We start from the raw sequence: 22,772 nt of genomic DNA on the forward strand, positions 1-22,772 counted from the left end.
ACCGAAAAAATCATGGGAATCACTAATGCACTTTGCCAATCTTTGCAACAAAATTTTCAAGATATTGCGAATGCCATGAGTCTAGTTTCAACCACAAAAGTGCTCATTCAAAATCTGAGAGATGATGGGTGGGAGTCTTTGCTTACTAATGTTAAATCATTTTGTGAAAAATACCAAATTGATATTCCTGATATGAATGACCGGTATACTAGAGCTCGAGGCAAATCTCATCGTCAAGTTGACAAGTCAATGGAGCATCATTTTATGATTGATATATTTACTGCTACAATAGACATCCAGTTACAAGAATTGAATAATAGATTTAACGACCATACAATAGAACTTCTCATTCTTAGTACTGCTTTAAACCCTAAAGATGCATACAAATCATTTAAAGTTGATGATATATGCAAATTGGTTGAGAAGTTTTATCCACAGGATTTTACTGAGTAAGAAAAATTCTTTTTGAGAATTCAATTGCAGCATTAGGAGCTTGATGTGCCGACGCATTTAGATTTTCAAGATATGTCTACATTATCTAAGCTATGTAGATTACTAGCAATTTCAGAAAAGTTGAAGATTTATTATTTGATTGACAGGTTAATTCATCTAGTATTAACTCTTCCTGTTTCTACTGCTACTATTGAGTGAGCATTTTTTGTCATGAAACTTATAAAGACTAGATTGCATATTCGAATGAAAGATGAGTTTCTTGCAGATCATTTGCTAGTTTATATTGAGAAAGAAATTGCTAAGAATTTCACTTCAGAGATGATAATGGATGAATTTTATTCTATGAAAGATTGTCATCGAGCTTAATTTGAAGGAGAAATTCTAAGTTGATATTTCATTTTCTTTTCTTTTTGTAATGGTCTCTAGCAAACTATGGAAATCTTTTTGTAATGATCTTTAGCAAACTATGGAAATCCTAAAGAAAATTATCATATAAGATCATTTATAGATATGTATTTTTTGTATACAATTTTATGACGTGTGATTATTGTTTTTTATATAATCAGGTGCAAAAAATGCATATTACTTATACTCACATATATCACATACTTTGTCAATCGCCCCCCAAATATTAAATCCTAGTTCTGCCCCTGCCTGTAGACCAATTCAAAAACTCCCCCTTGATGGGAGGTCTCTAAAAGAAGTCTGGCAGCAAATGATGGGCAAGCTACCTAAGTCATTGATGGAGGAAGTAGGCTCAGTTATGAGATTAGTATGGGCAAGAAGGAATGAGTTTGTGCATGGAAAGGGATTTAGACACCCAGACTTTGTGATGCATAAAGCATTGGATGATCTAACCTGCTTTAAAACCACAAAACATAAGTATACAAATGAAAGAGTAGCTGACTACTTTGAAAACCAACAATGGAAACCACCTCCTGAGGGAACATACAAGTTGAAGTGGGATGCTGCTATAAACCAATCATTGGTACTCACGGGCATTGGTGCGATTATCAGGGACTGTAATGACCAAGTTTTTGGTACTCTCCGAGTAAGAAGAAGTTACAACTTTTCTCCTTTCACTGCTGAAGCTTATGCCATGATGATAACAACGTTATTTTGCAAAAAGGTTGGCTTTCATTCCATCATGTTCAAGGGGGACTCACTTCAAGTGGTGGAGAGAATGCAAAAATCAGTTACTAATTGGAGCCAAGGTGGCCTTATCATCGAGGATACAAAGCATCTTTTACAAGAATTTGTTGCTTGGAGTTTTAGGCACAGGGATTCAAACATGGCAGCACACATGCTTGGTAAGAATGCCCTATTGAATGAGTGTGATCTCTATTATTTAGAGGAGATACCTAATTGCATTAGACATGTTGTTCAACTAGGTCTTTGTAACAGTGTGTTTAATCAATAAAAGTTTATCTTGTTATAAAAATAAAATAAATAAATAAAAAATTTCGCTCATTAAAAAATCCTTCATTTAATAATAATAAAAAAAGACCTCTCATTTTAATCTTTCTATCTGTATATCGTTAGAAAACATATGAGAATGATCGGTGGCGTAGTGATATAACTGATATACATTAATCTTGGAATATGATAGACACACAATCTTTTATGCAATTCTTCATATATGAATTATATTTTAAATGATAATAACTTATAAAAATAACATTATTTTATAAAAATGCCACCATTTTAAAACGTAACTATATAAAAAATTGTAAATATATTATTACTCATATACATAAACAATCTGATCTTCGTCTTCCTTCATTTAAATAGTTTAATATTTATATTTAATATTTATGTCTTTAAATGTAGAGATGGATAAGGTTACTCTTTGAGTTGAGGGTTTTTGGAGTTCAAATCTGCTTTTTAAAGTGAAACATATGTTTGGGATTTTAGATGGAATTATATAAAGAAGTACCAATAAAAAATGCTAGAGATCCCGCTGGGGGATCCCGTTGCCCAATCCCGCTCCTATTTTTTTATTTTTTTAACGTTTTTTTTACTTAATAATTAAAAATTATTATTTAATAATATTGTGAAATTTTTTTAAAATATTTTAAAATGTTAAAAAAAATGATATACATAAATAAATAAATAAATACACTAGCGGGACTGGAATCCCCCAGCTGGATCCTAGCATTTACCTTTATAATAGAACATGCCAAGGCCAGATATAGTTAAAACCAATCCCAGCCCCATTAGTGGTTCGGTAAAGGAAAAACAGACCCAATAGTCCATTGCTAGCCCAAAACCGGCGTTCGGCCAACTCTACAATCACGATCTATTATTATAGAGAATTAAAAGAAGAGAATTATTATAAAAATAAAGGGATTAGGTAAAAGTAAATTATTAATAGACGTGATTCATGTCATCTGTCAAATTTATTTAACAACATTAAATTATATCAATATATGAATTTATTTGTAATAAAATTATTTCTCATAAAAGAAATGATTTACATAATGGAATGATCAAATTCGAGAGAGATTGATATATACAATTTCTAGACACGACAACATCTAATAAACATATATTGGACAAACCAGGGAGACTTATCGAGTAATGTTATTGTTTCATAGTACTTGAGGGCACCAAAGAAATTCGGAATATACCAAAATGAGAAAATAATTATGGAATGGACCTCTCAATCCGTCGTAGTTCTTTTGTAACATCAATCATAGTTGGCCTAAACTCTGGATTCTCATCTCTGCATATCAGGGCAAGCTGCAGTGAGGCTTGCAATTGCTGCTCCAGACCAGCTTCTCCTTCCCCTGCCTGGATTGCAGATTCGAGAATCTTCTTTACAATGTTTGTTCTTATGTAATCTTCCAAGTTTGTAAAACCAGAAGTTGTTTCGTATAGATCCGTCAAAGTTTTTCCAGTTACAACCTCTAACAGAAGAGATCCAAAGCTATAGACATCGCTTTTTTCCGTCACAACGCCCGTAACAGCATACCTGGGGCATAAGAAACCATAAGCCCCAAGAATATCGTCTTCCACCTCAAATTCACCCTCTGGGATTGCAACAGAAATTGAAAAATCAGATAGTTTAGGAATGCCATGTTGGTCAAAGAAGATGTTTTGTGGTTTTATATCCCTATGAATAATGGGTTTGGAGAAGGCAGTGTGGAGATATGCAATAGCATGAGCAATCTCCCTTGCAACCTTTAGCTTGAACTGCCATGGCATAGGTCGAGCTTGTGGTTTAGAGGCAAAAATTCGATCGGAAAGGGTTCCATTTTCAGCAGATTCGTAGACTAAAACGGGAGATGGAGTCTCGAGACAGCATCCTATGAGCTTAAGAACATTCTTGTGAGCGCACATCTTTGCACAAGTAACCATATCAGTGAAGGGAAAGTCCCGTTCTTTTGCGTATCCAATCTTTCTGTACTTCTTAACGGAAATGAGTCTGCATTCGAGAGACCCATTGTACCATTGATACGACCCATCTTCGCGAAAAAGAAGGTGAGGATCGAAGTTGTTCGTGGCCTTCAGGAGCTCTTCGATGGAGAAGCTGCGGATGGGAATAGACCTGCTATTACAAGAGGCAATTAACTTCTCCAGGAATACGCTTCCATTCTCCACAAATGCCTTCTTTCTCTCCTCTTTTCCGAGCATTCTTAAAAAATGATCTCTCTCTCTCTCTCTTTTTGGACTCAGCAGGGTTTGAGATATGGTCTTAACCTTAAATCCCTTTCCCATACCATTCATCAAGGCAGAGGCCAGGAGATTAATTTCGTCGAAAGTAGAGGGAAATTTCGTGGAAGCTGCTGCATCATTGCCAGTTGTGAATCATTATTCGACTTCTTTACTAGAGGATTGCTAATTCTGCAGGTCAACTGCCATTTGGTTGGCAATATGTTCTCGCGGAAAGTCAATTTCTGCGGCAACGGAAAGTCCTTCTGTTTGAAATGGATTAAATAGGTGTTTGGGATCTCAGAAAGTCAGAACACAGTTTTGTAATTTTCCTAAATTGGGGGGGCACATGGACTTGGCAAATTGAGTGGTAGATGTGATGTTGTGATCTCTTTGTTCCAAATTAAATGCATAGCTGGCTTCTGAATTTTGTATTCAGCAGGCTGGATAACCTTCTTCAAGCCTGTCTAAATATTTTGGACACAGTTTAATAAAAAATAAGAGTAATATTTTTCTTCATCCTAATCTTTGTCATCTCTAGTCATACATGGTAATGTGACAGATTTCGAGTAGATGTCATTAAAAGCTCTTCTCCAATTATTGGTCGAGAGAAAGAGTAAAGAGGCAGGGTATAGCGGATTGAAGAGAAGAATGAATATGAGAAAGGAAGGTGTAAGCCAGGCGAGTAAGTGAATAATAAATTCTCAAGCAATGTCTCAGGGTAAGATTTTTGAGGTTATGAAACTCGGAAAGGCAACTCAAGAAATGCAGAGAGAAGAAAGAAAGGAACTCATCCCAAAAAGGCCATGAAGCACCTCAATATCGTTCGATGAATCCCAACCCAAACAACGAGGATATATGATGGAGGGAAGAGAACCAAAAGGACTTTGGCACAGCAAAGAGAAGAGATTGAAGACAGGATTCCAGGAAGGAACAAAAAACTACAAACACCACGGTATACGAGGGATATGTACCGCTGCTCACTAACGGACATGCATATGCAGCTGTGGATTTCGGGTTTTCGCTTTCTTCATTTTCTGCAGTTTTCATTTAGGGTAATGATACACTTACCATTCTTTTACCACTATTTTACCACTTATAGTGTATTTAATTTTTTATTATTTTCTTTTAAGTATTTTTTTAATATCCTTAATCATTAAGAAAAAATTTTAAAAATATATAATTTTAGTGATAGTCACTTGCTTAATCATTAAGTAAAAGAAATTTTTTTTTAAAAATTAAAAAATTAAAAAAAGTGATAAAATAGTGGTAAGGCTATCATTATTCTTTCATTTATTTCTAATATGCTTTATCTATTTTCGGATTGACAATTTCTTACTCAGCCTTGCTTGCTACGATAGCTTAATTGGGCAGAATAATACTCTTAAATGGATTATTTATCCTATTCTTTAAGATACATCATTGAAATTCATTTTTTCTATTTTACACATTTATTTTTATAATATACTGTACATTAAATTATTTATTTTTTCTTTATATCATTTAAATATTATATTTTTTTAATTTTTTTATTCATAAGTTTTTTATTCACAGATGAGAGAGAAATGATTAAAAAATTTTTACAACTGTAAACAATTATTGCTAGATGTAACGATAAAAATACAGATGGAATAGAACATCCGTTGCATGTCACTTTTAGATTCCGGTTCTTCAAATGGGGCTTCACATTACCTATTGAGAGTGCTCTTATTCATATTTTAAATAGGAGAATACTACTTCCCATTCCACATCATATATTTTATATATTTTAAAATTATTATTTATTATTTATTTTATTTTATTTTTATTAAATTAATTAAATTGTTGTACTTATTATTTATACATTACATATTTATTATAGGAAAAAATAAAGGAAGAAGGGCTTGTGGGTTTTGGGATTATGTGGGCTGGGCGAGAGGTTTAAGTGGGTTGTGAATCGAAGCAGAGGTTGGAGCTAAGGCATGAGCTTAGAGGAAGTAGTTTAAGACCGAGTACATACGTATGGATAGAATAAATAAATGGGCCTGGCCTGGTCCAGTTATTAGGGTATTACGAATTATATTATATTTCTTGTTATGCTTAGTACGCCAAGTCAGTAACCTTGTTGGGGAATATTCTTGAAGGTCAGAGTTAGTTATTGTGTCTATTTATACACACTGATATCCATTTTTGGGAAAATATCAATAAATGCATAATTTACTCATATTTTGTCTTCTCTTAAGGATACTCACCCTCTAAGTGACTGTACAAGCTTTTATCGTTACAGAGTGTTACAAATATGGTACAAGAGAAACCCTCATCCCCTTTTTACAAAAGTGTGCTAATGGCAAAAGGCACTAGGTGTAATACCCAGGCCGAGCACCAAGCCCAAGCTAAATGTAGATCCTACAAATTTTTTATTTTTATTTTTATTTTTATTTTCTCTTTCTTTTGAGTTAATACGTATAAAAAGCTCTGTTGAGATTTAATAAGTAATTTTAGAATAGCTACGGCCCAAAATTATATAAATTTTTATTGGACTTGATAATTAGGTTAAAGTTATCTAAGGGACCAAGTTGGATCTTTTAGGAATTGGCCCCAAAAATTTACGAGACGAGATTGCTTATTTTAGAATTTGAATCGAGGCTCATTAATATTTATTAAATACTTGATTTAGAAAATTTCAAACGAGCCAAATAGATTACGGACTGTTCTAACTGGACCAACACAAGCCCATGGGAACCAAGGATCGGATTCAATGCCATGTATGTCTCCTCTTTCACTGGGGTTTTTAGCAACCAATATATATACACGTTACACACTTTCACGCATTTACCCTCTTTGCAGCTAAATCATCTTTCCCAAGCTAGGGTTGCTGCAGAAACCCATCATTTTTTCCTCAACCCCACATTCACCACCCTAGTCGTGCCCAACCTCCCTCACTTGACACCAAACAGTAACCACCACACACGGCCCCAACTGATCCACGATGTAGCCCTTGCGTGCACGCACCAACAACCACTGTCACCCAACCTCCATCTCGCAGCAGCAGCCCGAATGGGAACCATCTCACGTGCCGAGATCTTACTGCACGACAAAATCCACTAGTCCACTACCCAACCTCACGTGAAATTGGCAACCGCCTTGACTCTCTACTTACTTAATTGGTCTCTTATGGGATTAAAATGTTACTGAATGTGAGTTACTTTCTTCTTTTCTATTTTCTTTTTTTGTGTGTTTGTGGATGAGTAGGTTTTAGGAATGTGTGTCTTGAGAACTTTGTTGGATATTGATAGTTTTGGCGTACAGTATGCGGCGAAACATTTTCATTTTCTGTTGGAGTGAGGGAGGGGTTCTGCTTTGCCGAAGGGATTTCCAATGAAGGGAGGGGTGGGTGTTTCCTATATGTGTGATTACATAAATCTACCCAAGATGCCCTTACTATGGTGTGAGTAGGTGTAGACTTTATTTTTGTGAAATGGTGGAGTGGCAGTTCCTATTGGTATCCGTTAAACTCCATCTATAGGATGGACCAACCCAAAGAGGAACTCAAAAATGAAAAGAGAAAAGGCATTGGAAAAGGAAATGGAATTGAGTCCAAGGTTTTTATGAATATATCTAGCTAAATTTTCAAGGTTGAAACCACATTGAAGATTAGTAATATATTTATGAAATTGATTTTTTCCTATATATTTATGTGTTCAACAATTTATTGTTCTTGCTTTATATCACTTGAGAGAAAATTCTTGATATGAATTTATTCATGTTTTTTTCTTATCTACAATAATCTTAATCAGTTGAGAACTTGATTTATAATTTTTTTAAAATAAAATTTTATATGTCTTATGATTTGTTTTGACAGATATATGTAATGATTTGATTTTATATCTTTGAGCAAAGAACATATTTAAGATATTTTCTAAAAAACGTAAAGGTCTCAATGATGATATTTTCAATGATAACAATATTGACTTTTAGATTATCATGTAGATGTTCAGAAAAAATGAATTATCATAAATATATTACTATGAATTATTGAGGCGGATATTTCCAAAACCTTAGCTCATTCTCTATTAATAATTTATTCGTTGTTTAAATTAGCTTGCATCTTTAGAATTTATTTTAATTCTTTTATTATAATTGGTTTGTTAAATTAATTATTTCTTACTTTGATTAATCCATTGTTTAGTTCTGATAAATTTCTTATCTTATTTTACAACTCATCTTTTAGAACTATATTAGAATTATTTGGTTTATATTCGATTGGTTGCCTGCATTTTTACAAGTTCTTGTGGGTTTGACCTCATTCTTACTAAAATTATATTTCGATACAGTTTGTGCACTTGCGAGTATACTTACAATTTCACAACACTTCTTCTCAACTTTTGCACATTAAAAAATCCTTGGTTTTAAAAATACGTTCATTTTAATCTTTCTATCTGTTTACCGTTAGAAATCAACCTCAAAAAATGACGGACAATCGGTTCTTTGCCATGCTTTATACATAAACTATGTTTTAAATAAGGAGTATTTTCGTAAAATAACTTATAAAAATAAGATTATTTTGTAAAAGTACTCTCATTTTAAAACATAACTGCACTGTACATATATCATTACTCATATCCATCAACAATATCCGCGTCCCATTGTATAAATGTATAAAAATAATCTTTGAGTTGAAGGTTTTTGGAGTTCAAATATGCTTTTTACAGTGAAATATATTTGGGATTTTAGACGGATCTGTATAAAGTAATACTAATATATAAAACAGGCTAAGGCCAGATATAGTTAAAACCAATCCCAGCCCCATTGATCCGTGCTAATAGTCCATTGCTAGCCCAAGCCCGGAGTTTGGCCAACTCTATGATCACGAGCTATAATTATAGAGCATTATCAAACCAATTTCAGATATTCTAGTCCCAAAAGAAAGACTATATATACAGTTTCTAGACACTAACAACATTTAAAAAATATAGATTGGGCAAACTAAGGAGAAAGACTCAGAAAGTGTCATCTTATTGTCTTATAGTAGTCTCAAATAAGACTCATATACATCATCACACAGGACTATTCAATAAGTCTCAAATAACAGACTCCAATAGGAGAGTGTCACGTAGAGCCCACAAAGGGCTAAACATGCGTTGCGTGATAGAGGAACCCACTTTCTATCAACAAAACCATCTCTCTCTCTCTCTCTCTCTCTCTCTATTTCTCTCCCCCCTTCATTTTCTCGCTCCCTCTTTGTTCTTGTTCACCACACACAATTGTGGACTTCCACTCACTCCCTCTCATCCTCACTCTCTCTGATGAAATTGGATCTACGGTGGTGGAGGATAACCAAAGCTTTATTGGAGCCTCATCGCCGGTTTGTCATTAGGGGAGTGAGATCAGAGAGTGAGAGAGATCGAGGGAAAGTCTTACTGGCATATATAAAGGCCACTTGTGGTGGTGTTATGCGACGATGATGGATTCTGAGGCTCACGAAAATCGCAGCAGCAACGGAGATGCATATATTAAAGGGTTGTGAGAGAGAAAGAGAGGGAGAGGATTCGCCAGGCCACTGAAATTCCCCCCGAGCTCCTCTCTCTCTCTTCTTCGATCACTGCCTACCGACCCTTCCTGTCATTACAAAAATAATCACCATAACTACAATAATCCCAATATCCCCCTTGAAATTATATCCAGCCCCCAACTACTACCCATTTTGATTTCAAGAAGCTCCAAAAGCACAGAGGACATGGTTTATTTTTTCAGTTTATATAAATTTGTTTGCTTTCAGATTCTATTTTCAGTTTGAAAATGTTTGTATGCATTAAAGAAATCATTTTTCTTTGTTTTAGTCAAGTTCGACCACAATGATTTTCTTTGTATTTTTGTTCTGGGCAAGTCTAGTTTCAACTGTATTTCTGTTCAATTGGCTACTTTGGCATACAGTTTGATTAATTCGAAAGAATATGTTGGTTGAAGAATTTTCTTACTATAATGTGAGTTTTCTCTACTCGCTTAATTGGTCTCTTATGGGATTAAAATGTTACTGGATATGAGTTACTTTCTTCTTCTTTGTTTCCTTTTTTTGTGTGTTTATGGATGGACAGGTTTTAGGAATGTGTCTTGAGAACTTTGTTGGATATTAATAGTTTTATTTACTAGAAGGGGTGCGCCGGTCTCCTTCACCGGTGTACAGCGTGCGGCGGAACATGTTCGTTATCCATTGGAGTGAGGGAGGGGTGCTTTGTTGAAGGGATTTCCAATGAAGGGAGGGGTGGGTGTTTCCTATATGTGTGATTACATAAATCTATCCAAAATGCCCTTACTATGGTGTGAGTAGGTGTAGACTTTATTTTTGTGAAATGCTAAAATGGCAGTTTTCTATTGGTGTTCGTTAAACTCCATCTGCATTGGAAAAGGAAATGGAATTGAGTCTGAGGTTTATAAATAGGAAAATGATTTATATACGGTATTTTTTATAATATATTAGATGAGGGATATTTTTATAAAATATCTTATAAAATTAATATTATTTTATAAAAATACCTTCATCTTACGATATTATTGTAAAATATATTGTAAAAATGTAATAAACCAACTTCCTACGCATACAGGAGAAATAGGGCAGCACGCCGAAAGAAGAAAAAGAAAAGAAAAAAGCAGCCTCCATGCCGCAGGAGCATCTCGTATGGGGAGAAGAAAAACCATAGTAGAACTCCAGTTTAAGATCTATGTTTACGTTTAAAAATTACTATAATTTTTATCTATTTTTAGTTTCTTTAGAATATTATCTTGATGTTTATTTACGTTCAATTTTTAGAGTCTATTTTTATGAATATATCTAGCTAAATTTTCAAGGATGAAACCTCATTGAAAATTAGTAATATATTTATGAAATTGATTTTTTCCTATATATTTATGTGTTCAACAATTTATTGTTCTTGCTTTATAACACTTGAGAGAGAAAATTCTTGATATGAATTTAATCATTTTTTTTTCTTATCTAAAATAATCTTAATCAATTGAGAACTGATTTATAATTTTTTTTTAAATAAAATTTTATATGTCTTGTGATTTGTTTTGACAGATACATGTAATGATTTGATTTTATATTTTTGAACGAAGAACCTATTTCAGATATTTTCTAAAAAATGTAAAGGTCTCAATGATGATATTTTCAATGATAACAATATTGACTTTTAGATTATCACGTAGATGTTCAGGAAAAATGAATTATCATAAATATATTATTATGAATTAACCAGGTGGATTCCAAAACCTTAGCTCATTCTCTATTATTAATTTACTCGCTCATTTTCTATTAATAATTTATTCGTTGTTTAGATTAGCTTGCACCTTTAGAATTTATTTTAATTCTTTTATTATGATTGGTTTATTAAATTAATTATTTCTTACTTTGATTAATACATTGTTTAGTTCTGATTAATTTCTTATCTTATTTCACAACTTATCTTTCAAAACTATATTAGAATCATTTGGTTTATATTCGATTGGTTGCCTGCGTTTTTACAAGTTCTTGTGGGTTTGACCTCATTCTTGCTAAAATTATGCTTTGATACAGTTCGTGCACTTGCAAGTATATTTAATATTCCTTATTTAAATAAGGAAAAAACCACAATTTTTTTCAGTAGAAGAGCCCAAGAAACTGTTAAAGAAGGAATCATGAAGGATATGGGAGCTAGGCAGCTGAACAATAGTGAAAAATACTTAGGTCTACTAGTTATGGTTGGAAGATCGAAGTACAACTCTTTTAGAGTAATAAAGGACAGAGTATGGAAGAAGATTAATAACTGGAAAAATCAGTTCTTATCACCTTCAGGTAAGGAGGTGTTATTGAAAGCTGTTATACAAGCTATACCAACCTACTACATGTCAGTTTTTAAGCACCCAAAGAATTTATGTAAAGAGATAGCGGCTCAGATGGCAAAATTCTGGTGGAGATTCAAGAAAGATGATCATAAAATCCATTGGAAGAGTTGGGCAAAAATGGGGACAGCTAAGAGTGGTGGTGGATTGGGGTTTAGAGAGATTGAAAGTTTTAACATGGCTTTATTGGCAAAGCAATGTTGGAGAGTACTGACTAAACCTCAATCTATGGCTGCTATGGTTTTAAAAGATAAGTACTTCAGGCACTTCACAATATTGGATTCAAATTTGGGGCACAGACCTTCTGTTATGTGGAGGAGTCTATGGGGGTCATTGGAGTTATTAAAAGAAGGGTTGGTGTGGAGAGTTGGGAATGGAAGGCAGATCAATATATGAGGGGATAAATGGATACCAAAATTATCCACTATGCGGGTACAAACCCCTAGAACTCTTCTTGAAGCAGATGCAAAAGTTTCAGAATTTATTGAAGAGGGTTCAAAGACATGGAAGGAAGAGATGATAAAGGGTATTTTGAATGAAGAAGAGGCTGCATTAGTTTGTAGTTTACCCATGAGTACATCAGGGTTACCAGACAAACTAATTTGGGCTCACTCACAGGATGGACAATTTAATGTAAAAAGTGCTTATCATTTAGAAGTGAGTAGAAGAAATAAGAAAGAGGGAGAGATATCAGATAAAAACCCAGAAAATTGGAAGATTATGTGGAAATTGAAAGTGCCTGGTGTAGTTAAAATGTTTCTATGGAAAGTTTTAAACAATTGTTTGCCGACAAAGATGAACTTGGCTTGTAGCAAGATTGTAAAGGATTACTACTGCCCAGTCTGTAAAATTCATAAGGAGACGGTATCTCATGCTTTATAGAGTTGTGAAGGAGCAAGTATATTTAATATTTGACAACACTTCTTCTCAACTTTTGCACATTAAAAAATCTTAGGTTTTAAAAATACGCTCATTTTAATCTTACTATCCGTTTACCGTTAGAAATCAATCTCAGAAAATGACGAACAATCGGTTTTTCACCATGCTTTATATATAAACTATGTTTTAAGTAAGGAGTATTTTACTTATAAAAAAAAGATTATTTTATAAAAATACTCTCATTTTAAAACATAACTGCATTGTACGTATATCATTACTCATATACATCAACAATCTCCACGTCCCATTGTAAAACTGTATAAAAATACTCCTTAAGTTGAAGGTTTTTGGAGTTCAAATATGCTTTTTAAAGTGAAATGTGTTTGGGATTTTAGACGGATCTGTATAAGTAGTACCAACATATAAAACAGGCTAAGGCCAGATATAGTTAAAACCAATCCCAGCCCCATTGATCCGTGCTAATAGTCCATTGCTAGCCCGAGCCGGGAGTTTGGCCAACCCTACGATCACGACCTATAATTATAGAGCATTATCAAACCAATTTCAGATATTCTAGTCCCAAAAGAAAGACTAGATATACAATTTCTAGACACTAACAACATTTAAAAAATATAGATTGGGCAAACTAAGGAGAAAGACTCATAAAGTGTCATCTTATTGTCTTATAGTAGTGCTTGATGGCACCAAAGAAATTCGGAATATACCAAAATGAGAAATTAATTATGGAATGGACCTCTCAATCCGTCGTAGTTCTTTTGTAACATCAACCATGGTTGGCCTAGACTCTGGATTCTCATCTCTGCATATCCGGGAAAGCTCCATTGAGGCTTGCAATTGCTGCTTCAGACCAGCTTCTACTTCCCCTGCCTGGATTGCAGATTCGACATTCTTTACAATGTTTGTTCTTGTGTAATCTTGCCAGTTTGTAAAATAACCAGTTCCGCGGCATAGATCCCTTAAAGATTTTCCAGCTACAATCTCCAACAGAAGATATCCAAAGCTATGGACATCGGTTTTTTCCGTCACAATGCCCGCACCAATATAGTAGGGGCATGTGATACAACGAGACCCCACCAAATCTATCACCTCAATTTCACCCTCTGGGATTTCAATACACATTGAAAAATCAGATAGTTTGGGAATGTCACGTTGGTCAAAGAAGATGTTTCCTGGTTTTATATTCCCATGAACAATGGGTCTGGAGAAGGCTGTGTGGAGATATGCAATAGCATGAGCAATCTCCCTTGCAACCTTGAGCCTGCTCGTCCATGGCATAGGTCGATCTTGTGGATTAGAGGCAAGAATTCGGTCGGAAAGGGTTCTATTTTCATCAGATTCGTAGACTAGAACGGGAGATGGAGTCTCGAGACAGCACCCTATGAGCTTAAGAACATTCTTGTGAGCGCACATCTTTGCACAGATAGCCATATCAGTGAAGGGAAGGTCCGGTATTCCTTTTGAGAATTCTCGGTGTGCTTCTTTGAATTCTCGCTTTGTGTAATATTTCTTAACGGAAATGAACCTGTCTTCGAAAGACCCATTGTACCATTGAAAAAACCCATCTTTGTGAAAAAGAAGGTGAGGATCGAAGTTGTTCGTGGCCTTCAGGAGCTCTTTAATGGAGAAGCTACGGATGGGAATAGACCTGCTACTACCACAGGCAATTAACTTCTCCAGTAATATGCTTCCATTCTCCACAAATAGCTTCTCTCTCTCTACTTTTCCGAGCATTCTCTCTTAAGAAATGATCTCTCTCTCTCTCTGTGTGGATTCTGCAGGGTTTGAGATATGGTCTTAACCTTAAATCCCTTTCCCATGCCATATTCATCAAGGTAGAGGGAGATTAGTTTCGTCGAAAGTAGATGGAAATTTCGTGGAAACTTCTTCATCATTGCCAGTTGGGAATCTTTATTGGCCTTCTTTGATTGCTAATTCTACAGGTCAACGGCCATTTGGATGGCAATATGTTATACAGGCGGAAAGTCCTTTTCTTATTGGCTAGCTCTACTGCTACCGAGTCGGGACCAAATTTGGGTCCAATAAGCGCGTAAATTTTTATTTTTTTTTCATATATTTTTAAAATATTTTAAAATAAAAATAAAATTTATAATATCAATAAAAAATACTTACTTAATTACTAAATAAAAAAATATAAAAATAAAAATAAAAATAAAATAATTGAGAGAAATGCTTAGAAGCGATTATTTGGGATCTCAAGCATTTCTCTTCTTTGAAAAGAGCTGTGCATGAGCTCGGTTGTGAGAGAAAACAAATAATTTATTATTTATTTTTTTATTTTTATTTTTTTAATAATTTTAAATATTTTTTTAAAAAATTATTATATTATTCAAAGGATACTTACCTAATTATTAAATAAATAAAAAATTATCAGACCCAATCGCGACCCAACTTCGGACACCAATAACTTTTTAGAAAAATATAATTACAAAAACAATTGTGTACTAATCTGTACATGAATGTGATGTGATTGGTCAAAAAGTAGATTTTATTAAAAACAGTATTAATTTAAATTTTAAGTATGAATAAATCAGTATTAGTACATAGATTAATGCGCGACTGTATTTATATATAACAAAACTCTAACTTTTTTATTAAAAATATAAAGTAGGAGAGAGAAAGAAGACAACCTGTCTCAACCAGTGGTTGTCATTGTCAACTTTTAAGTCTTTAAGAAAAAAGATTTGTCGAGTGTCAGGTTGAGATTTCGAAAATTAAATTACTTAGAAATTTTTAATATATTCTATTATTATTTAATATTTTATTATTAATATTTTATTTATTTTTTATTACTATTTTTTATTTTTTATTATTATTTAATATTTTATTATTATATTTTAATTATTTATTATTACTATTACCAATATACTTAATACTTCTCAACACTCAAATCCAATCTAAAATTCAAAAAAGTTCTTTAAATTTAATTTTACGGAAAATTCCGACCAAGTTTATTTAAAAAAAAAAAAACGAAACACTAGTATGCATCATATAGCGCCACTTGACCGTTGATCTTTTTTTTTTTTTTTAAAAAATTTATTTAATAATTAAGAAATCGATTTTAAATGTATTGATGTATTTTTTTTATTTAGTAATTATTAAAGTGATTAAAAAATATGAAAAAAAATTAAAAAAAAAAAAGGGCGGCATGAGCTCGGCGGCATAGTAGGCCCTTTATCAAATTTCCATTTATTCATGCAACTGAATTTTACATTATGGCTGAAATTCATATAACAGGTGAAACAATAGAAATCGGCTGGTTTTTGACCTGATACGAAATGCATATCTTCTCCATGCCGGTTATTGTTCCGATGCAGTAAACTTTGCTTAAAATCCTCATCTTCTACCAACAACAAATCTTTTTCTCCAATACTTATACAAAGCAGAAATGAATAAGGTTTTGCTTGGCCACTGAGATTTTTCAGATGAGAATTTTGAGTTTTAAGATTAAATATTAAAATATTATATTTTAATATTATTATTATATTGAGATTTGAAAAAGTTAAGAAAAAGTTAAATTGTTTATTATATTTTGTATGAGGATTTAAAAAAGTTGTAATGATGAGATGAAAATTTTATATTTGAAATGAGAATTTTATGTGGCTAATCAGTACCTAAAACTCTTCTCTAATTATATTGTGAATTGGATGGTCAAATTTTAAATAAAGGTATATATATATATATATATATAGAAAAAATCTAGTTGCAAGCACAATTGTGTACTAATATGTGCACCAATTTATTGTGATTGGTCAAAAAGTAGATTTTATTAAAAACAGTACTAATTTAAATTTTAAGTATGAATGAATCAGTATTAGCACGCAGATTAGTGCGCGACTTTGCTTGTATGTAGCAAAACTCATATATATATATATATGACAATACCATACACCTACATTGATTTTTTATGTCTTTCTTTTTTTTTCTTAGCAAGTATATGGTATAAGGAGGATGAGTAGAATAACTCAATTAATTTCGTATGAATAAAAAGAATTAAAACTAGTGTGGTGTAGGCGGCGGTGTAGCATTCTTATATATATATATATATAGAGAGAGAGAGAGAGAGAGAGAGAGAGAGAGAGTTATATATATATGTATATATATATATATATATATAGAGAGAGAGAGAGAGAGTTATATATATATGTATATATATATATATATAGAGAGAGAGAGAGAGAGAGAGAGAGAGAGAGAGAGAGAGAGAGAGAGAGAGTCATGCTACATCCATCGAGGGTAGCCCAACAAATTGTCCCTAGAAGGCTAAATGCATTTTATTTTCATATAAATTCTTTTATAACTTTAAACATTTTAAAAAAGAATTCACAACATCATTAAAAAAACACTTTCTTAATCACTAAGTAAAAAAAAAATTGCCAGACCCATATCGGGACCCCCCATGGGGAGAATTAGCATTATTTATATGTACATGATAAATTCTACTCATCGTCCCCACAACACACACCACACTTGATTTTTTTAATTTTTAATTTTTTTTCTCTTACCAAATGCGTTGTATATGGATGATTAGTATAACAACACAATTAGTTTAGGAGGAATAAAAAAATTAAAAAAATTTAAGGGTGGTGTGTGGTATGTGGGATGATAAGTAGCAAATCTCATTTATATATATAGAAAAATTCTACTCATCATCCCTAACACCACACATCAACATGTGACTTGTTATTTTTATCCTTGTATTTAAGCACACACATATTGATATGTAAATATGTATATTTAAATAGAATGACAAAAAAGAAAAATCATATGTTGGTATGTGGTACAAGAATTTGACAGGGTGAAAAAGGCCCAGCCTAAGGGCCCAAAAACCCACAGTCTAAAGGAGGCCCATCAGTCCGACAAAGTAAAGGTAGCGGCCCCTGGTGGGCTTGGCCTACCAAGAGAGAGGCTTGTCTAGCCGAGCCTAAGACTAATGAGACACTGACAAGGGTGGCCAGGTGGGACATATGCCAACTTGTCAGCTACCATGAAACTTGTGGGAGAAGCTATTACTGCCATTCACTTGGGAAAAGGAAGGTGGGCATAGCCGAGATAGGCCGAGGTGGTGCCAACTCCTCAAGTCTCTAAAAAATAGTTGCTGAGAAGTGTGTGGGAAAGGTAACCATGAATTCTACATAGAAGAAGCAAAGGTAGGCGCCTCCGTAGTAGACTAAGAGGCAGTTGAAATGATGGTTGTAAAGTAGTAGCCTTGGAAAATTTTGCCAAAAGAATAACCACAGCTCTTCTCACGAAGGGAGAGAGAGACTCATTGGACTTGGCTAAGGGGGCGCTAAGACTTGAGTCAGAGCCTAGCGCTATAGTAATTATTGTTCATAGGGTATCATACCCCCTAGTAGCTTCACATGCACAAAGCACGAGGTGCGATGAGACAGTTCCTTGTGATGAGGGCAACATAAATCCAAACTACCTAGTATGAAAGTCTAATCGAGGTTTGGTGGTTTTCTTCAGTAAACCATGGATGCGTCACAAGTAGAGAGGCACGAGTTGGTAAAAGGATTGATGGTGCAGGTGGAGGCACTCTAGAAAGAGAATGAAGCTTTGCTGGAAGGCCCTCTTCATTCAGCTAAAGAATCGGAACCAAGCCTTAATCAGGAGGAAGAGTCACGTAGGATGATACTAGAGGATGAAGAAGTAGACTGGAAGAGGATGCAGCAGACCAGAAAATGATGTAGAATAAGTATCGGGAGATGGTCAGAAGGGTAGGAACTTCCTCTTATGTGGATCAGATGCTTGCCACCTTCAGCCTACCCTAGATTGCCAGTGTGATGTCGGGTATAATAGACCTCGTTATGGGCAAAACCAAGAGAGCCGCTTGAGTTTATCAGTTTGTTTGATGACCGACAAGGGGCTATGGTCAAGATAAGAGGAGGACTGAAGCCCGAGATATGACAAGCTATGGGGAGCTTGTTGAGGGACTATCGAGATGTATTTGTGTGGAGTCATGAGGAAACAATGAGAATTGACCTCGACATCATCCAACACAATTTATGTGTAAATCTTGATGCAAGAGCTATCCAACAGAAATGTTGAGTTTTAGTGCTGAGAAATGTGCCACCATAGCCGAGGAGGTGGATTGGCTACCGGCTATAGGGTTCATCCGTGAGGCGTATTACCTAGAATGGCTATCAAATGTGGTGTTAGTAAAAAAGGCTAGCGAGAAGTAGAGGATATGTGTGAACTTCACCAATCTGAACAAAGTCTGTCCTATGGACAACTTTCTCCTGCCCCACATAGACATGATTGTGGACTCCACAGCTGGACACAGGATGTTGAGCTTCATAGATGCATATTCGGGGTATAATCAGATCCAATTGAACCCAAGCGACGAGGAGAAGAATGCAGGGGTGACCTATCAAGGGATGGTGAACCGAATGTTTGAGGAACAAATTGGTCGGAACATAGAGGTATACGTGGACGATTTACTTGTCAAAAGTAAATCTTTCTCACAGCACCTGGTTGACCTCTAGGAGGCCTTCAAGGTGCTGCAATGGTATAAGATGAAGCTTGACGCAAATAAGGGCACCTTTGGTGTTAGCTCAAGCAAATTCCTCGGTTTCCTTGTATCTGAAAGAGGGATCGAGGTGAATCTCGAGAAGGTAGAAGCCATACGGGCAATGGTGCCACTACGAAGCATTAACGACGTGCAAAACTTGGCTGGCAGAATTGCTGTACTCAACAGATTCATATCTAGGTCAATGGACAAATGCCTTCCATTCTTTAAAGAATTATGGAAGACTTAGGATTGGAATGAAGAGTCCGACAAGGCATTTAAAGCCCTAAAATCTTACCTCGCCAACCCTCCCCAGCCGAGTCAAGCCAAACTGGGACAAGTTTTGAGCTTATATTTGTCGATATCACCATATGCAGTGTCTTCGGTTCTAGTCAGTGAGGAAGGAGGCCAGCAAAGATCGATATATTACACTAGTCGAGCCCTTTGAGAGTCGAGGTGAGGTATCCCTGCATGGAACAACTAGTCTTTACGTTAGTCATGACAGCCTGATGGTTATGACCATACTTCTCGGCTCACCCCATCTATGTTCTTATAGAGATCCTTATGAAGAAAATACTCCAGCAACCAGAAGCATTGGGTCAGTTGATTAATTGGGTTGTAGTACAAAGCGAATTTGATATTGACTATGTACCTCGAAGCACTATGAAGGGATAGGTGTTGGGAAATTTCGTGTCAGAATTTACTGGGTTCCTAGTGGAGCCACAATATGAACCACCCTTGAAGCCCTAGCATGCTCTTGTCGATGGCTCATCATGCCGAGCTAGAAGGGGAGTAGGGTACATATAGTGTCAAATAAAGGAAGAGAATACAACTACGCTGACCGATTGACCTTTAAAACTACCAACAACGAGGCAGTATATGAGGTACTGTTGGCTAGCCTGACGATCGTGATGTCCCTTGGAGCTGAGGAGATAGAGGTAAAGGCATATTCACAAGTTGTGATTAATTTGGTGAGGGGAGAATTCGTAGCAAAAATGGAAAACTAAGAAAGTATCTACAAGAAGTCGAGAGAAGATGGGCTCACTTAAGATACTTTCAAGCTCTACAAGTATCGAGGGCAGAAAATCAAAAGGCTAATAGACTAGCTAGAGCATCATCAGGACAAGAAGAGTACTCCTCACCCAAGGAAGCTGTATTTAGAATTGTGGAGGCACCCACAGTGGGAGCTAAAGCGTTTGAGATAAAAGCTGAAGTACCGGGTATTTGGAAACTGGCGAGTTACCAAAAGACTAAGGAGAAGCACAAAAGGTTCAAAACAAAGCTCGATTTACTTTGGTGAATGGTGTGCTATACAGGCGGGGTTACTCAGTGCCCCTCTTGAGATGCATGTCGTAGGAGGAAGCGTAGTATGTATTAGCAGAGGTGCATGAAGGGGTCTATAGAGACCATGCTCGTGAAAGATCATTGGCGGCAAAAGTGATTAGGGCAGGATACTACTGGCCCCGTGCCCTTAAAGATGTTGAAGAGTTTGTCCAAAAATGCCAAAAGTGCCAGGAGTTTGCCCCAATACCTCACTGTCCGCCTGAAGAACTTACGTCTATCACATCACCCTAGCCTTTTATGTAATAGGGAATCAATTTGATTGGGCTTTTTCCCCTAGAGAAAGGTAGGGTGTAATTTGATGCACTAGTGGTAGATTACTTCACCAAGTGGGTGGAAGTTGAACCCTTGGCGACCATAACGACAAACAACATCACACTCTTCTTGTGAAAGGCTGTTGTGTAGATTTGGGATTCCCCAGGTGATCATATCAAATAACGGGTGGTAGTTCGATTGTGATCACTTTAAGGATTGGTGCTAGGAGTTGAGGATTGAGGTAAGATACTCCTCGCCAGGCCATCCGCAGTCTAACGGGCAAGCCGAGGCGACCGACAAGATTATACTCGGCATCCTCAAGAAGAAGCTGGGGGAGAGGAAGAGGGAGGGGCCAAGGAGCTCCCAGGAGTACTTTTGGCTTATCGGACCACAATGAACATCTCGACAGGAGAAACCCCCTTCTCCCTCAGCTACAATCATGAGATGAAAATACATTCGTACATTAAGGATAAATATCCCATAATTGTGGTGAAGGAGCTTTTGCATGAGATGTGCGGGTCTATTATATTTTTAAAACTGGATCACAGATCTGGTTACCACTAGATGAGGGTCAAATAAGAGGATATCCCAAAAATAATATTTTGAACACATGAGAGCTACTACGAGTTTTTAGTCATGCCATTTGGCTTTGACTAATGCTCCACCTCCTTTTCAAATTTTGATAAATTAGATTTTTAAACCTTTTTTAAGAAAATTCAAACTTGTGTTTGTTTAATGATATTTTGATCTACGACAAGAGTGAAGATGAACATGGACAACACCTGAAAATTGCTCTAGACACATTTAGGCATCATCAATTATTTGCCAAAAGGTTCAAATGTAGATTTGGTTGTTCTGAGGTAGCCTATCTAGGGCATCTTATCTCAAAGCCATGTGCGATTAACCCCTACCTACTTTAGTTAAGTTAAATTCTTGAGAGGATTTTTGGGGTTAACAAGCTAGTACTAATGATTTATTAAGGGGTATGAGGGGTGATAGCTCCTCTAACTAAGTGACTAAGAAAGGACAGGTTCAAATGGATTGTTGCAAGAGAACATGCATTTTATGACCTTAAGGAGGCAGTAAACAAACCACCAGTCCTAGCACTACCTAACTTCTCCCTTCCTTTCGAAATCGAATATGATGCAATTAGGAGGGTTGTGGGTGCTGTCCTCATGTAAAGAAGGCATCTTATTGCCTTCTATAGCCTGGCCTTGAAGGGTAAGGCCTTGGGGTATGTCTACTTACGAGAAGGAATTCTTTGCATTGGTTTCAGGAGTACAAAGATTGAGACCTTACTTGCTAGGCAAGCCCTTCATAGTTAATAAAAACCTAAAATTTTTATTAGACCAAAACATTGGGACCACAATGCAGCAAAAATGAATAAGCAAGCTTCTAGGCTATGACTTTTTGTTGGAATAAATAAGAGGGCAGTAGATGCTTTCTCAAGGAAATATGAAGATGAGGAGACCATAACACTCTCAGTTATCTCTGTCCTTACTTGGGAATTGTTGGACGAAGTCCACCAGTACCACAAAGAAGACTCTAAAGTGCAACAACGCTTACAAAAGTTGAATAATCGAAATACCTTGGGATTTATAGGAAGAAATCCAACAATACTAAAAAGAAGACTCTGAAATGTAGCAACTCTTACAAAAGGTGAATAATGGGAATGCCAACGCAATACTCTTAGTAAGGAGGGATGCTTATAGTACAAACAAAGCTTTTATATTCCAAACAACCCAAACCTTAAATCAAAATGGCTTCACCTTTTGCATGGCATCCC

At 35.4% G+C, this 22,772-nt stretch overlaps 5 protein-coding genes across 5 annotated transcripts; 3 read left to right on the forward strand and 2 right to left on the reverse strand.

Annotated features, from left to right (window-relative positions):
- Positions 1–12: 12 nt before the first annotated feature.
- On the forward strand, positions 13–453 carry LOC122274617. The gene has a single exon (XM_043083640.1). The coding sequence runs from the start codon at positions 13–15 to the stop codon at positions 451–453; it is 441 nt and encodes a 146-aa protein (XP_042939574.1).
- A 718-nt stretch (positions 454–1,171) lies between these two features.
- LOC122274618 lies at positions 1,172–1,873 on the forward strand. Its single transcript, XM_043083642.1, has one exon. It carries the CDS (start codon positions 1,172–1,174, stop codon positions 1,871–1,873), a length of 702 nt encoding a protein of 233 aa, XP_042939576.1.
- Positions 1,874–2,975: 1,102 nt separating this feature from the next.
- LOC122319218 (serine/threonine-protein kinase ZRK1-like) lies at positions 2,976–4,158 on the reverse strand. Its single transcript, XM_043137175.1, has one exon. It carries the CDS (start codon positions 4,087–4,089, stop codon positions 3,100–3,102), a length of 990 nt encoding a protein of 329 aa, XP_042993109.1. The 5' UTR covers positions 4,090–4,158; the 3' UTR covers positions 2,976–3,099.
- Positions 4,159–11,757: 7,599 nt separating this feature from the next.
- On the forward strand, positions 11,758–12,357 carry LOC122274619 (uncharacterized mitochondrial protein AtMg00310-like). Its single transcript, XM_043083643.1, has one exon. The coding sequence runs from the start codon at positions 11,758–11,760 to the stop codon at positions 12,355–12,357; it is 600 nt and encodes a 199-aa protein (XP_042939577.1).
- A 1,224-nt stretch (positions 12,358–13,581) lies between these two features.
- On the reverse strand, positions 13,582–14,592 carry LOC122274620 (serine/threonine-protein kinase ZRK1-like). The gene has a single exon (XM_043083644.1). The coding sequence runs from the start codon at positions 14,590–14,592 to the stop codon at positions 13,582–13,584; it is 1,011 nt and encodes a 336-aa protein (XP_042939578.1).
- Positions 14,593–22,772: the final 8,180 nt, after the last annotated feature.

Source organism: Carya illinoinensis, chromosome 8 (genome assembly GCF_018687715.1).
Source record: "Carya illinoinensis cultivar Pawnee chromosome 8, C.illinoinensisPawnee_v1, whole genome shotgun sequence".
Lineage (NCBI taxonomy): Eukaryota > Viridiplantae > Streptophyta > Magnoliopsida > Fagales > Juglandaceae > Carya > Carya illinoinensis.